The 16,497-nt window shown below is 40.3% G+C and overlaps 2 protein-coding genes across 2 annotated transcripts; one reads left to right on the top strand and one right to left on the bottom strand.

The window, feature by feature from the left end:
- Positions 1 to 4,234: 4,234 nt before the first annotated feature.
- On the bottom strand, positions 4,235 to 10,222 carry glb1 (galactosidase, beta 1; the record flags this gene model as incomplete). The annotated part of the gene is made up of 16 exons (XM_080836482.1): positions 4,235 to 5,108; positions 5,244 to 5,477; positions 5,758 to 5,889; positions 5,992 to 6,105; positions 6,229 to 6,318; positions 6,452 to 6,526; positions 6,690 to 6,802; positions 6,892 to 6,932; positions 7,098 to 7,219; positions 7,714 to 7,772; positions 8,037 to 8,217; positions 8,405 to 8,499; positions 8,589 to 8,649; positions 8,877 to 9,027; positions 9,324 to 9,493; positions 10,163 to 10,222. The coding sequence occupies 16 exons, from the start codon at positions 10,220 to 10,222 to the stop codon at positions 4,854 to 4,856; spliced, it is 1,953 nt and encodes a 650-aa protein (XP_080692608.1). The 3' UTR covers positions 4,235 to 4,853.
- Positions 10,223 to 10,454: 232 nt separating this feature from the next.
- On the top strand, positions 10,455 to 15,634 carry ccdc86 (coiled-coil domain containing 86). Its single transcript, XM_080836431.1, has 4 exons — positions 10,455 to 11,158; positions 12,258 to 12,387; positions 12,491 to 12,565; positions 15,166 to 15,634. Exons 1-4 carry the CDS (start codon positions 10,569 to 10,571, stop codon positions 15,301 to 15,303), a joined length of 933 nt encoding a protein of 310 aa, XP_080692557.1. The 5' UTR covers positions 10,455 to 10,568; the 3' UTR covers positions 15,304 to 15,634.
- Positions 15,635 to 16,497: the final 863 nt, after the last annotated feature.

Here is a 16,497-nt window from a genome sequence, read left to right as displayed (position 1 = left end):
GTGGCAAAGAACATGTATTTGTTGATTTTGAACAACTGCCCAGACATTAACCACAACTTTTAACTGTCTGACCAATGATCTCTTTTCACTCATGGACTTTGTACAGTTGTGCTACCTGGATCTCACACCCAATCTGATGACCAAAGGGGGGATGTTGGTACAACTTTATATAAACTTTTATTGTCAGAAGAGTGTCATTAAATACCACATAGCTCTTTTAAAGCAGCAATAAGGAGTTTTGTTCCAAAACTAGCAAGCTAACTACCTAAAAGGCATGCAAAAACCTTGCAAACAACCCCAACAGCCAGCTGACACTATTATAAACTTGTCAACACACTAACTGGTATCTTTTGGCAGTATAGTTGGAAATGTCATGAAAGCTTTTCTTCCATTTTTGCAGGGTGTTCAAGCCCGGTACATAGAAATACATAGGGCATATCCTGGATGGCTAGTGGGACAGAGGTGTTTATCTGTCCTTCACATGGCCATATGCTATCAAAATTAATTTGAGGATGGTACCAAAACTAGTTGCCTTTAAAACCATACTTCAAAAATGTCAAATTGTTGCATAGTGTTACTTAATAATTAGTTATTTCATGTACCTCATGTTATGAAAGAGCTGATTGCCTATAGGTAATACATACATAAAAGACAAAAATCTGTAGCCATACCAGAAGAAAAAAAGAACTACTTATATTGCCTGACAAATTATAGATTAAAGTAGAACACATTTCCCCCAACCACTACATGCTATTGTGACATTGGCGTTACACTTGTCCAGGTTGGCAAAACAGTCAACATGAAAAGTGGTTAGTGCACAAGGATGTATGCTGCTCTGTGCAGCCTACCACTGAACAGTTAGAGTACAGAGTTTGCGTCATGAAACTGTGTGGGTATCATATCTGTTAGGTACTTGTGGGTATCATACCTGCTAAAGTACCTCATTTGCAACAGAACATCATAGAATGTGACGTGCTTCTGACGGGTTCTATCCTCATTTGTTAATAGTTGAAAACAACAGCTTGCTGGGTTCAGGGATATAGTAGCTCTAGTCATGACTGAGGCAAAATTTATTTTCACCATTGCAACAATGTTGCCAATTAGTTAATAATTTTGAAACGGAAGCTAAGAATATAGTTAGGAGGGGATGATCAACCATGCATCCTGGTTGGTTCTGAGGCTGCATAGTCTTGTAATCTTGAAAATGTGAAAGGGCAAGTGACATGGAATATAGAACAGATGATAAAACATAATAATAAAACTTTATGAGTGCACCGCAAAGTGCCCTCACACTTTTTGTACTTTGCCCGAAGTATGTAACAGACATTTCATTAAGAACCCGAGGAACCAGGTCAACCTGTGGGAAAATGGGTATACGATGACTATATAGTAACTTAACTTGCACTAACAGTTAGCTACATTTCTGCACTTTTTTCTATTTGTTATGTAAAATAGTATTTATTGTTACACTAATCGTAGCTTGATTGTTCTCTCCCTTGTACGTCGCTTTGGACGAAAGCGTCAGCTAAATGACTCAATGTAAATGTTCTTTAAAATAAATCTCGTGGTATTCTGGAAGACTCTTCCCTTTGAAGTACAGGAGTGATATGGCAATGGGATGAAGGAAAGCATTACGGGGCAATATACTACTGTACATCAGGTTTATCCTTAAACGCCATCTTTTTGTAATTATGAAAACACATCATTGTGACCTGTTTGTATGAAATAAATTACATCATAGTGTTTGTGTGATGCTTTGTGATGTGATGCTTTATTTCACAACACAAATGATGCAGCCATGTACAAGCATGTAAGCAAACAAATATGCTGGTCAGTCCTGAAGGATCAGTACCAGTGTTCACAATCATGCCCTGTAATGGTACGCAGTGCACACAGAACTCTGCTTCTCACAAGATGGGTAACCTCTGACTAGCTTCCTCCTGCCCAGTCCCCCTGCTGGAGGAAACGAGCAACTGCTGCCTACCATCGACTAGCCGCCCGCTGCTCCTCAAAGCTGCGGCACCAGCGCCCTCACCTGGTGACATATCACACTACCAAAGAGTGTTAAGTGGTGTTTCAGTAGAGTACAGTACAAGCAGTTCTGTGTTCATTTATCATCTAACAAGATCTATTCTTGATTCCTTGATTATGTTTCAGTACTGTATGCATGTGGAATATTGGCAGGGATGTATTTGTACAGGTGAATTGTTTGGCTACTATACAGACTGTATATTCTGTGTGTGTGTGTGTGTGTGATTTTGAGTTTGATTCGTTTCCGTGTATGGTTTTCACTGCCATGGCCAGATTGTTTTCTTGCTTTTACATAAAGCTTCATCAGATGTTGACATTACTGCTCCCATTTTCTTTTCCTAGTCTCTGCTCCAGTAGGATCTTCCCTCATCTTTGCAAGGACGTGTGCATCCCTCTCCTTTTTGAACAGAGGCATCTGTTAAAATGTTACAAATATGAAAAGAATATGAAAATATATTTTGTTATGCAGACTCCAAAGTATGTGCTGCTGGCAAGCCAACTCATCGCTTGACTCATAGAGCAGGAAAGTGTCTATACTCACAAGGCTGCGACAAAGTTGCAGTCTGATGAGGTAACGGCACCTGCAAAAATGAAGCAATGGGAAGGAAATGCAAGTTCTAAAAAAAGGGAAAGGTGGGTGTTTGGACTGGTACAACTAAGGGAAGTCAGTCAATCGTGGAGGAACGAGATACCTAACTGTTGATAAGGATAAAGCAGTAGTGGAAATCAAAGAAATGCTGGAATGTTGTTTTTCAGATTTACAGGTTACTCAACTGAAATTGAATTGTCTCAGATGCCGGTCAACCGTTTGAGCACAGTGGAACAGTTGTACGCAGGAAGCATAGTTAGAATACTCAGACAGTATCTTTGTTCCAGCATGAGAAAGGATGAGCTGTGTTCTGACGAAGGTGAATTTGAGATGCAGTTAACCTCAATCTCACAGTGAGTGATCCACCTTTACAAGGGATCTAGGTCATGCTTCAAGACATCGACCACAAGATTATAGATATCGCTGTAGCCAATAAAGATATGCAGTGCTCGATTCATTTCACAATGACCTAACCGAATCCTGGTTTACACTGTCTTCCTTATTATTACTGATATTTCTACACTTTATACACTACTCTATATACTTATTTGTCATAGCCCCATCTTAACCTGAATTGAGCTTTCATTCAGAAAATTATTTTACACTCCTTAATTTTCCCTATCCTACTCAATTATTGAAGCTTCCTTCCATACCATACCATGGGAACAGTATCTGAACTGATTATTTAAGGCTGAAGGCCTTCATTATGACTGATTCAAGATTCAGGCCCATAATGAGTATTGAGAGGAGTGGGTCTGTGATGCCAGACACCACTGTTGAGCCTTCTGGAGGTGCCATAGGCTTAATTCAACGAAACACTGATGATGGAAGGTTCCTGCTTGAGGACCCCACTGAAATGCTCACAAAGGCAGATTTGCTGTTGTTGTATCCGGCTGCTCAAGTTCTATGGTTGGGCAGTCATGTTGTTGTGACTGGCAGTTGTGGCCTACAGACGTAGGTTGTACTGTGAAGGAGGGCCTTTATGGATCCTGGGTACAACATGTGTTGCAGCAGTCACCAGCCGGTTGTGCATTGTTGGTGTACCCTGCTGCTCTATGGTTAGGCTGTTGTTTGGATAGGTAAAGTTGTTGGGTATGAGTACTTTAATGTTACGGTGAGATGATTGGCCACTGTGGGAAGTCCCCAACCAATAGCACAAAGAATTGTAACATCTTTTCCTGTTCAACTTGCCAAGCTGATCTCATCCTTACCTAGCGCTCAAGCCTGAAGCCCACCTTCATTCCAGGATTGTATGTATTCTTCTTTTGTACTTTCTCTGATCTTCCTCTGGGTTGTCAAGGTTTTTCTGGCAGGTTTTATCAGTGAGCTGTATTGCATTGTACTGGCTAATTTTCATTTTCAAAAAATCTTCACCAATGCCACTGCCAAGCAATGACAAATCATCATCAAATTCTCATAGTTAATTGATGAATTTTAACTGATAGATAAAAACTTTTTTTTATTTGTGCAAATCAACACTAAAAACACATGAAAAAAATAAAATCTTAATGTTTACAAACAAAATGAGCATACCAATAGAGCCTCTGACAAGTGCAATGATCAAAGGGAGTGCAAACAATTGTCATCATCCAGTCATTGAAAAAGCTGTGTTTATCCAAGAGGCATCTAATGTCACAAATGATCAACTGTGTATGGCAGCATGAAAACAAAACACAATTCAAATTCTGTCTCTCTGAAATTGAACTACATAAAAAAAAATGGCACTTTAACTTTAAAAGCAGCAATGTAACTGATTATCCCTGGCGCGAACTGAATTAACATGGCAGCCCCGGACTGCTGGCACAAGCAATACCTCAATTCCCTGTTGTGAACACAGATATGAATACGCTGGTTCAGATTGTTAGTTAGCAGTCTGGAAAACAGGACACTTCTTCAGATTACACCTTTGGTCAACTGTTACTACCACATTACCACAAAATTAGTATGACTTGTTTAAAATCTAATTTAAAAATGATTCCCTTTTGTTCAGCTTCTCAACAAGATGCAAGAGCCACTTTTATCTACTTAGATTGAACAGTACTAGACCAGAGGACATGTCGGGACAATGAGGTAGAACCATTCATGATCCATATATCAATTTCAAGCTCAACAAACAATGACAATATGAGGAAAAGCGTGACCATGTCAATTGACTCAGCATTGCTATGTGATTCAGAGCCATCACTACTGCACAGAACAACCACAATCAACCACCTTCTGGCAGGCAACAGGGTCACAACAGATCCTCTTTACAAAACAACTGTTGTGTCTGATCTGACAAGGATGTCACTGTGGCGTTTAAGATGGCCATGGTGGTGAACTCCACTGTGCAGGGCCCAGGGTTACATGGAGCCCCCTCCAATTCCAGTACTGTTACGTTGTTGGATGCCGATGTGCTGAGGAGGTTAGCTGGAACAAACAATGTCACCTGAGGTCCTCGATCTGGCCAGTAACGACCAAGATTGAAGCCATTGATCCAGACCTGACCCTGTTTAACGCAACACATAAAACAATTACTAGTAGAATCAAAGGGAAACTAATCAGAGTAATGTAACAAGTCCTTACGATTCATGTGAAAGTTCCCCACCACACAAACCAGTGAGAAGCACGCAAGATTTCCCACCTTTTTCCAGCCAGAAAACTGGATGTAGGTGTCCTGAGGCAGATCTGGAATGCCATCTGGGATAATAAAGCTGCCTGTATAGAAGGCTGGAGGGGACAGAATGGATGACCTTAAGGACAGTGAGGGGTCCCCCTCCCACAGAAGGCCTTCATTGATGGCCTCATCAATGCTCAGGCTGAACACTTCCCAGTTACGGAGCTCCTGTGATGCCAGTGTGAGATTGGAGACGAGACCCTGTGTACAGCGTAAAAGAGAGAAAGTCCACAAATAGAATTAAATGGATAAATAGGAGAATGATCGATTCTGCAGAAGTTATGCTGAAAATTATCACTGACCACTATGGTCATCTTCACACAAGCTACTGCAGTCAGTAAGTTTACATGAAAATTCAGTTGCAGGTGAAGTATTCCTTTAGTTCAATGTGCAATTGGTAGGACCAACAGCATTTTGAGAACGTCAGTCATACAGAAAATCATATTCTTGCTGGTGATGCATGGCTTTGAAAATGTACAACCTTAAAGTCATTAATTTCCTTCCCATAGTTTATGCGTCCCATGTTTTCAACTAGAACATCCAACTGGTCTCCAGCTTTCCCAGTAATGTTTGTTGTTATAACTTTGTTCCTCTCCAGAATTCCACTGGCAACCTGACAAAGTAACAGTGGTTAAAAAATGGGAGCACAGCCATGATTTGGATCACGTATACGGAATATTTTTAGTTTTTTTTAAACACACACAAAGAAACCCACCCCATTGATAGACACATAGGCACGATCATGCACTCCATTCATCGGTGAGGACAGAGGGGTAGGTTTGGAGCAATCCACGGGTAGAGTGGTTCTGTAGAGCACATACCCAAATTTCTTTGGGAGAAAATAAGGATCAAGTCAGTAACAATGTGTAAGTGCATACAGAACAGAGACTTTGGTTACCAGTGTCATGTTCTTAATAATGTAGGTAAAACACACTGAAGAAAAATACTGTACCTGGTTTAACTCAATGAATGTGAGAGGATACATGGTTTTAACAGGGCCAGCGAAGGATAATATGTCAGCTGCCTTGGAGATTGTTGTAAGCTACAGATTCAAAGTTAAGAGAGCATATGTTTGTGTAATTTAAATTCCATCGACAATATACAAACAAAAAGCTAATCTTATCAATCACAGGGATTCATTCTTCAGTTTATAGTTACATCCGTGTGATACTTACTTGGGTCATTTTCACAGGCCCATATGCATACTTAGGTGTGGAAGGCAGTACTGGACCCTCTGGTATTTTCCTGTACTGTGTCAGACAAAATATTCATTTGGTGAGGCTCTTGCAATCCCTCAGAAAATATTTCCTATACTGTGCCTTTGACTAGCTTTTGGATTTCAACTTGCCATCACTAAGTGCATTACTTTACAGATCATAGTTAAGTGTAGAGTTAAGTATTATCATTCCGTACCATTTTGATGACATCCCGAATGGCAAAGTACTTGTCTGTAAGATCTCCAGCTTCTGTTAGGGGTGCATCGTAATCATAACTTGTAGGTTGGGGTGCATATTTTGTATTGGCTCCTAAAATGATAGAAATCCACAACTCAACTGATCATGTCAACCTTTTGCATGTCCTGTATTGTATTCACTTGTATGTTGTGACCTCTTACCATTCCAATAACCAAAATTGGTCCCTCCAATGAACATATACCTGTAAAATGATGCTTATTTTAGACATGGATCTCAGAATTCAACCTTTGATACATTTTAAAACACATATCCTCGTTAAGTATTGTAAAGACCCAATATACCACATGCATGCATACACACATACAAGAGTAGAATCAGAGGTGATAATATTTGAACAGATCCTTACATGTTCACATTGGCCCCCAAGATTAGCATCTCATTCAGAGACTTGACAATGGCAGCCGTAGAAACTACAGAATGTTTCTCTCCCCAGTGATCCAGCCAGCCTGTGTAGAACTCGGAGTTCACCTGTGTCAACCACAAAAAAAGAATACTTTGAAAAAACAGATGTCTACTTTTATTTTGCCCCTTTTTTCTCATGCATTAAACATGTGTATCTATAGAGACCAAAGTTATCCTTTGTCCACTGGACCAATCTTAAGTAACTTTCATGCAGAGGACAGTCCCAGTGCAATTAGCAGGGAGCCATCTCTCCAGTTCAGTGGTAACAGCCTTAGTCAGGGCCAATGGCAGGAATATCTCTTGCCTAACTTACACAACTGTCTCTGGAAAATGGGAAGACAAAATGTTCTGCAAGGGAAAACTCTTGTGTGCACACTGTCTCCCATATGAGCACACACAAAACAAATACATTATTTCCTTCTGATAGGGACAGCTGACTTCAGCTGCACTGAAAGCAGAGCTTTATATTGCATGAATATTGTATACTTTTAGATTCCTCATGTGTTTATGACTGCTCCCTTGTTGCTGAGCTCAACTACAGAGATGTGTTGCCAACCTACCAAAGGTCCATGTGGTTCAGCGTGTCTCTGAGCAGAGAAAGCAGCTGTAACATTGGAGCCTGTCGAGAGTGGGTCTTAAAGTTAATAATCACCTTTCAAAAGCCACAGAAACACCAGAGCAACATGTGACCATCTACAGAATGACAAGCCCAAAGAAGGAAATGATTCACCAGCTCATCCAGGAATGAGATGTTGAAAAATGCCTGACAACAAATTCTCTCCTTGACCCACCCCTTTTATGTTCCTCATGTGATATCTTATGGATCAAACCTGAATTGAATCTGGTTTTATGTGAGTACTGTGTGACAGTCATGTGTGCTCACCTGGCCCAAAATCAACAGTTGCGTAGAGGCCCTGCAGAGAGCCACACTTCAGGTAGGACACACCTGCCCCATCAGTGGTGAAGAGCACCACCTCATTCCCCAGGTGGGAACGGAACAGTGAGGTGAGGTGACGGAGGTAATTGTAGTCACAGGCAAAATAGCTCCCATACTCATTCTCGACCTGAGAGTGGAAGAACAGAGAAAAGGAGAACAATGACAGACAGACACATGGGCTTATACATGAGAAACATCAAGAGATGTTACTTTTTTTTTTTACCTTAGGCGCAAAGTAACTTATTTTATGGATAAACAATATAATTGCAGAGCAAAGGCTAGGGATTGCACAAAAGTAATTTAAGATTACTCACTTGAACAGTTATGACTGGTCCACCATTTTGATAAAGGAAGGGCTTTATCAATGGAAGCAGTTTTCCCATCCACTTGTCAACAGCAGCAATGTAGTCTATCACAACACATGGGGTTAAACGTAGGTTAATCCTGGTGGGGAAGAATACCTATAGGCAAGCTGGAGGTAGTGTAACAGCCACTCACCTGGATCTGAAGAACGCAGGACAACGTCCTTGTTTTTAAGTAACCAAGCTGGAAGACCACCCTATTAGGAAGAGGGGAGACATTTTTAAAAAAAAATTCAGGTCACTTTCACATTTCTTGTTTGTTATTTAGCAAGAGACTGTTCTAAAAATGGTTTGTAATGTTCTTTAAAACACAAAAATATTTTATAGTGTACCTAATGATGCCTATCTGCCAGATAGTGGCATAGTGCTTTTGAGACTAGCATAGACCTCTAATTCTCAAGCTAAATTTCAGTCCTTGCCTTACCATATCCCACTCGCCACAGATATAGGGACCAGGTCGGAGGATGACTAGAAGCCCAAGATCCTGGGCCAGCTGAAGGAAGTGTGTGACATCACGGTCTCCACTGAAATCATAGTGCCCAGGATCCAGCTCGTGAAAGTTCCACGGTATATACCTGAGGACCACCAAAAGAGTAAGCCTTGATGGTACGAAATACAGTGTTTATTGTGTCTGTGTTTCATGAGTGTGATGCAGTATTACTGATTACTGTTTTCTAAGTTTATGCAAATTAAGCTGTGTGAAACTGCAAATAATATGAAATAAACAATACAATGCTGTTAGCCCTGAAAGAACACGATCATCAGCCACTGCAGGGGGGGGGGGGCTCTTAAGATTACTGTCCAATGATGCCTTGTAATGGTGTACAGTGGGTGCAGGATTGTGCTTCAGGTGAAGACAGGTGATACTAACGTTTGGATGGCATTCAGTCCTGCCATGTACATCTTGAGTAGCCTGTCTTTCCAGTAAACTCTGGGAATCCGGTTGTAATGGATGCTTCCAGATATGTAGCGGAAAACCTCCCCATCCTTAAGGAAGCAGTCATGTTTGTAGTCAATGTTGAAAGTGGGAGGTGAGGCTACCTGGAGAGAAATTAAGCAGAATGTCACTTAACATGTAAGAGTTAATTAAACAGCCTACCATCTTCTGTAACAACACTGGATGAGAAGGCCCACAAAGAAATGCTAGAGTGGGAAAAATACAAGGGCATATACCAATGATTCATTTCATGAAATTCCATGTGAGATCAACGTGATTGCTTGATTTTCGATCATATCATTTGTTACACTATAAGACAACACCTTAGTTCCCTAGTCCTGCATTGTTTTCATGGGAATACCTAATTTTGCCAAGAGTAAGATTTTGTCAGATTTCCCTTATAATCTCAAAAAATAAGTCACTTCCACCTTCCTTTCTTTACCTATTTGACTCCTTTTTTCACATTTCGAATTCTAAAAGATAGAACAAAGATACAAACATAGCTTAGGGTAGTTAGTTAGGTTATTAGCTAGTTGTAAGTTAGGTTGCAAAGCAAACTTCACAATCACACGAAGCAAATAAGGGGGGAAGTAACGTTACGCTAATGGTACGATTGTCACTGTCGAGCACTGACTGCACCTTACAAAGCATACAGAACACTTAACGTTGCACATTTTAAATACCATTGAGAGGATTTATGTCGCTCCTGCTCAAAATTGACACCAAATGTACAAAGTTGGCATAGGCTATTTTTGAAAAATGTTAACACTTACTGTTATTTGAAAAACAGCAACAATGCAAAACCACAAAGCAGCACTCTTTCCCAATACCATGTTCAACAGGTTGATGATAGCATGCACTGATGGTGTGAGTGTATGTGAAGGCAGAGTAGGCTATTTAGTTAAGGCGGTGCGGAAGTGAAATGTGTAATGTGACTGCATGTGACTGAAGATGTATTGGTAGTGGCATACGGAGAACAGTAGGTGGCACTCTAGAATAAACCAACACTTTATCACCAGTCGACAACTCTTGTCTCTAGCCATCATTCACTGTTTAATAAACACGTGTGACAAGAGCTGCATGGACATTGACTGGTGAAAGATGGTGTTTTTGTAGTCTACATAGGCAAATACTGAAGAGACTATATCCAAATTGTAGTTGATAACTAAAGAGTACAAGATGTCGGCCACAAACGTTCAAGATGAGATGAATTCAAATGACAAACTAGTATCCGACGAAGCGGCGAGTCTCGAGTTGCCTCCAGTTGTAACGCGGACACGTAGTGGTCGTCGAGTACGGATCCCATCTGCTCTTCTCGACTCTGAAGTGACCACGAAACCTGCTGTGCGCCGAACAAGAAAATCGGTAATTCAAGAGGTACCCGTCACTTCAGAAACAGAAGACACGGCTGAATGTCAAGCTGTTGTTACAAAAAGTTGTGTTGAAGATGGAGAATCAAAGTCAATTCCGACCAACACACCCAAAGTGGAGGCCACTGAACAAGTTGCATTGGCTTTCACCAAAGAATTCATAATTTCAGAAGTACCGATGGACAAGATTAGTCCTGACAATTGCCTAGGTGTGAGGTCCGATAAGAGCAATGACAACGAAAACTGTGCTAGCTTAAATGTAACCTTAGACATATGGACTCGTACAAATGAGAAATCCAAGAAGAGGACACATTCAGAATCCAGTGAGAAACCCACGCCGATGATACCGTTGGGAAAACCCAAATCAGGTCGTGTCTGGAAAGACCGTAACAAGCAAAGGTAAGATCATTAATACTACTTGAACGCCACGAGCTATTCGGTTTATCACAAGGCCTCATTGAAGCATTAGGGTAGATGCAGGCTATCAACAATATCTGGCCATATATATTTGGGTTTAAACAGCGACATCTTGTGTTGTATTTAGTTTATTGTCGCCACCAGTATTTTGATAAAAAGCAGAGTAACGTTTTCTTTAAGTTGGTTTTGCTCGGTTCCAGGGTATGCAACAAATAATGCTGGCTACACTTATATGTGCATGTTGTACAGTCGTGGCCAAAAGTTTTGAGAATGACACAAATATACATTTTCACAAAGTTTGCTGCTTCAGTGTCTTTAGATATTTTTGTCAGATGTTACTACGGAAGACTGAAGTATAATTACAAGCATTTAATAAGTTAGGCTTTTATTGACAATTACATGAAGTGGATGCAAAAAGTCAATATTTGCAGTGTTGACCCTTCTTTTTCAAGACCTTTGCAATCCGCCCTGGCATGCTGTCATTTAACTTCTGGGCCACATCCTGACTGATGGCAGCCCATTCTTGCATAATCAATGCTTGGAGTTTGTCAGAATTTGTGCGTTTTTGTTTGTCCACCCGCCTTTTGAGGAATGACCACAAGTTCTCAATGGGATTAAGGTCTGGGGAGTTTCCTGGCCATGGACCCAAAATATCGATGTTTTGTTCCCCAGGCCACTTAGTTATCACTTTTGCCTTATGGCAAGGTGCTCTATCATGCTGGAAAAGGCATTGTTCATCACCAAACTGTTCCTGGATGGTTGGGAGAAGTTGCTCTTGGAGGATGTTTTGGTCGAACAAGCACCAGGACCGTCTTTGTGAAAATGTATATTTGTGTCATCTTCAAAACTTTTGGCCACGTCTGTACATTATGAACTTTACAAAAGGAAGTGCATTGTACCTAAGTACACAACACTTTACAAAAGGTGAGTGTTCTGTTTTATATATTGCCTAGTTGAGACAGCCTTGGGATTCAAATATTGATTACTGAAAAAAGTGAAGGTTTGAGGAGAAACTACTTGGAAGTCCAACATTTCAGTGTGACCCTTAAAATGTTTGGTCTTGTTTCCATTTATCTACAAGATTTTCAGCCCTGTTAAGGGACAAGCCGCTATGCACATCTTGGGAGAAAAAGATGGAGGCCAGGAGAGAGAAGGACTTTGTGAAGAAATATCACCTGCAGCTGAGAGAAGGGAGCGCTAAAGAGAAACAGGTGGGTATTTCAAATGTTCTCTTTTTCAGGACTACTTAGATGGGTTTCCTTGGCCATGACCACCCTTGTATGTTAGTATTGATTTATCTGTTATTATGTGCAGGACAAGAGGAAAAGGAGAGAGGAGACCCTGAAAAGAAGAGCTGAAAATGAGAGGAAAGCGGAGATAGTGCAAGTGGTAAGGACCATGTGGGCATGTAAACAATTATTCAAGGTTGCATTCAATTGTGGCATGGTTGGGCAATAGTGATTATTCGCAGAAGTGTTTGAGCAGACCTTCAGAGGCAGAGCCCAGAGGTATTTCAAAAGGTCACATTGGGTTGATAGAGCTCAAAATGTTGATAATCCTTTCATAAGGTAGTATTCTCCAGGCTTGCGGCAGCATTCAGCACCTTTGACGAGACATTTTACCTAAATGTGCGCATACATGTGCAAACATGCCTTGCCACAAGAGAGGTATTCCAGGCTAACAAGGCTACCTACAGTGTTTGTATGCTTGGCTTGCAAATGGTATTTAAGATTAGATGTACTCCGGTGGGAACATTGATAGTAACGCAAATCATTTTGGTCTTGTCGATAGACCCATTGACAGGGCTTTGAAGTGGAACTTCCCTTTCAAAACATCTTTTTTTGCCAATGTTTCTTGCTAGTTGCCGTTGGACTTAATGCTCACACAACCAAAGAAAAAAAAGGACAAATTTAAATTTAGCTGAAATGCTGCTTGCGCTTTCAGCCCATATACATTGTTTTCTAAGCATTCAAATGTGGAGTGTGTGTAATCTAAGCTAATTTAATTCGATTTTCAAGGTTGCAAACTAAGGCTTATTGGTGTGAGATTGACGAAAACTAATCAAACTCTTTTGCATTCTGGAAAAACTACAAATCTCTGTGAGGCAGCCTATGTCAAATTTAAAAAAAAAGTAACAGGCAGAGATGTTTATGAGAACTAATGAGTCAACAACTTTCCTGACACAGGCAAACATCAAGCAAGCGCAACACAAAACAAAGCAAGACGTCTAAGTTATTAGCTCTCACCAACGAGTAAAAGTCGGTCCGTGACCAACTCTTTTTCAGTCTCTTGCTCTGTTGCTCTGGTTTTTTTTCTTCTTCTTATCCTCCGACAACATCTTCCTTGGTTTCTTCGTCGCTTCTGCTGTGATTAAGAGAAAACTGCGCTAGCTTCCTCTCATAGCTAGCACGTGGGTCTAGTTGTTGTTGCATGAGGTATGCCATAAAGCATCACGTAGTTCACTCAAGAGGTCTCGCACCCTGAGCCCCAAAGTTACATAGTGCAATATCATTGGCAGATATGCCATTCTTCTTATTGCAAGTCAGTGTACCGCCAAAATTATTTTGAAGCTGTTTATTTTAATTAAGTTAATTTTAATTTTAATTTATTTTTAAGGTTCAATTGTTGCATATTGTTACTATAATGCCAGGGAATTGCCATTGTATTGGAGAGGCAAATTAGCCTGGTATAACCAGACACATTTTCACTTGTAGTTAATGCCATAAAAAGTGACCTTTTATGTTAGTTTGCCCCAGTAGTGTGTGGATTAAATGGTAATTCCTCTTGCAAGCAACTGTGGGGAGGTTTGTTTTCATAGAGAGAACAAAATGGACCAATCACAGGACTACTGCATGGCCTAGAGCAGGGGTCTCAAACTCAAATGACCTAGGGGCCAATGAGTGTCCAGTCTGGTCAGTATGAGGCCAGATTTTCTGATCTGTTGGCTTGCCTATCACAATACTGTAGATACAACTTTTGAGTGTGGCAAATGTGTGTGATCAGTGTTACAGTGGTTAGTTGTGTTGAATAGCCAGGGTTCAATTCCTGGCAATACAAAATGCTTTTTGGATAAAGGTGTTTGTTATAGTTGCATTTTTGGGTCACTGTGCCCATGACTTACATATACAGCAGTAATAGTGGGATAATCACCTACTGCATCTATTTTTCCTTCATACATGCACATTTTCAAAGCAAATGCTGTACTGCACCACTTTTGTATAGTTGGTAACAATTTTGCAAACAAAGAAAACAAAGCACAAAACTAAATACAATTTAAGCAAAAATCTGAATTTTATTTTATAAAATACATTAATTTATAAGACATTTATTTCAAGTGTATAATTTCATTTGTCTGTCGAAAAACAGCATCTTTCCATCTATAGTGATACAATTAATAGTCTCCTTATTATTCGGTTACATCAAAGGGTTACGTCAAGTGATAGAATGAAATATGTGAAATAGAAGCTCAAACCCCATTGCTAATGAAACCTATAAACGTTAGGGTGGCCCTTCAAAGTCAATGGAACTTTTTGCAACATTCTGAAGAGCCGTAAAATAATACTTCATATCAATTGAGGCCTGTGTCTGGCCTGCAGGCCGGGAGTTTGAGACCCCTGGCATAGAGTATTGAAAATGTTTCCTTTGCAGGACCAATAAGAGCAGGTATGTCAGAGTACAGGATTCCACAGTGTACCATCACAACTGTTGCAGAAAAGTGTCTGTCCAGTCAATGTGTGATGGTTTTTTTCAAATGACTTTGGGTTTGAGGACCAGGCAACTGAACGAGAACACCTATTTCTCTTTCTGCATCTGTAACCCACATGTCCCAAATCAGCCACAAAATGTTGCTTTCTCGATAATCCAAAAGTAACCAGCATCCTTTAGTAACTTAAACACATTTTAATTTTAACTGGCTTGTCAGCATGCACTTTGTCAATCAAGACTACTGTTATATTCACTACAAATTGCCTACTCTTGATATTTTGCAGATCCGCAACACTTCAAAGATTAAGAGGATGAAGAAAAAGCAACTGAGGAAGATTGAGAAGCGGGACACTTTACCCATGTTACAGAAGTCAAAGCCCAATAACGGCAAGCTGCCTGGGAAGCCACAGAAGGGGGACTAAGAATATGATGCCCAGTTAGCGCCATGTAGTGCAGTGTGTGACTGATTTCTCAGAGGGAACACTGCATATTCTGTAAAATCAGTGTACCCTATTGTTTTCATGGTGTTGGCACTGAGTATGTAATTGAGATATAGGGGCAGTTCAAACCCTTTTTTTGTATGTCGGCTTTATAAAATGGGAAATGGGAAAGTCTTCCGTATGTCCCTCATTGACTCAAAATGAAGTGCTGACCACAGCTTGCAACTGGAGGTAGAGAGAGCCTTTAGTTCAGTGCCTATTTTGATGTATAACTCAGGTTGATCTGAATTTGTCTATTAAACAAGAAACTGCCCTTTATGTTGCCTTTTTCCCGATGATATAAAAAACCTGGCACAGGACCGCATACATGAATCCATTGTTGCATGATTTTTCTTTTTTTGACATAATTATGCACAGCACAAAAAGAAGGCCTCTGTGAAGTATAATACTAATGATAAAGTAATAAAAAACTAATAATAGTAAGTAAATACTTGTATTTGTTACTTAGGAGAGCCTTGTCATTCAGAAGCAACTTCAGCCAAAACGCCACGTACTCATAATCTCAGTAATCAGATTAACAGAGTGCCCATGGCCATCATATGGGGAAGGTAGTAGGAGTGTTTTGACTGGAGTTATTTATTCTATATATGGAGTTAGAATGAAATAGTGAAATCATGATTATTGAAAACCTTGTAAATTATTGCTTGTGTAATGGTGACACATGGGCATGAACTTAGTTTGACCTACGATAATAATTTCAGCAATACCAGGGGACTGGGGTGTCTGTAAAAAGCAGAGCTTTCACTTTCTGTTGTGCACTCAACTACACCTCTGAGTTCAGAATATAGTATTGAGTGGCATGCAAAAGTTTGGGCACCCCTGGTCAAAAGTTAGGTTTCTGTAAATAGGCAAGAGCATGCATAGGTTGAAATAAATGTAGACTTTTTCTTCTTGACAGTAGTTGCATGTTGACGAACTGGCTGACGGTTTACAGCTCACAAAATCGAAAGAGAAAATGGGTTGTCTTGAGCCATCAATGGAATGGAAATTCTGGGGCTTTCCGGGCGGGAGGGGGGGGGGGGGGGGGTTGTGTCTATAAATGTCTATAAATGTGCACCACCTCACCCTAGAAGAAGACATTACAGTGACGATGGCTACTAAGACTTGCATAAGGAT

Source organism: Sprattus sprattus, assembly GCF_963457725.1.
Source record: "Sprattus sprattus genome assembly, chromosome: 4".
Taxonomy (NCBI): domain Eukaryota; kingdom Metazoa; phylum Chordata; class Actinopteri; order Clupeiformes; family Clupeidae; genus Sprattus; species Sprattus sprattus.
This window is presented reverse-complemented; position numbering and strand designations above follow the sequence as displayed.

Coding starts and splice junctions, on each gene's coding strand:
- ccdc86 (XM_080836431.1), top strand. CDS start 10,569: ATGTCGGCCACAAACGTTCAAGATGAGATGAATTCAAATGACAAACTA. Junction 12,388..12,490: donor GGAGCGCTAAAGAGAAACAG/GTGGGTATTTCA, acceptor TATTATGTGCAG/GACAAGAGGAAAAGGAGAGA. Junction 12,566..15,165: donor AAGCGGAGATAGTGCAAGTG/GTAAGGACCATG, acceptor GATATTTTGCAG/ATCCGCAACACTTCAAAGAT.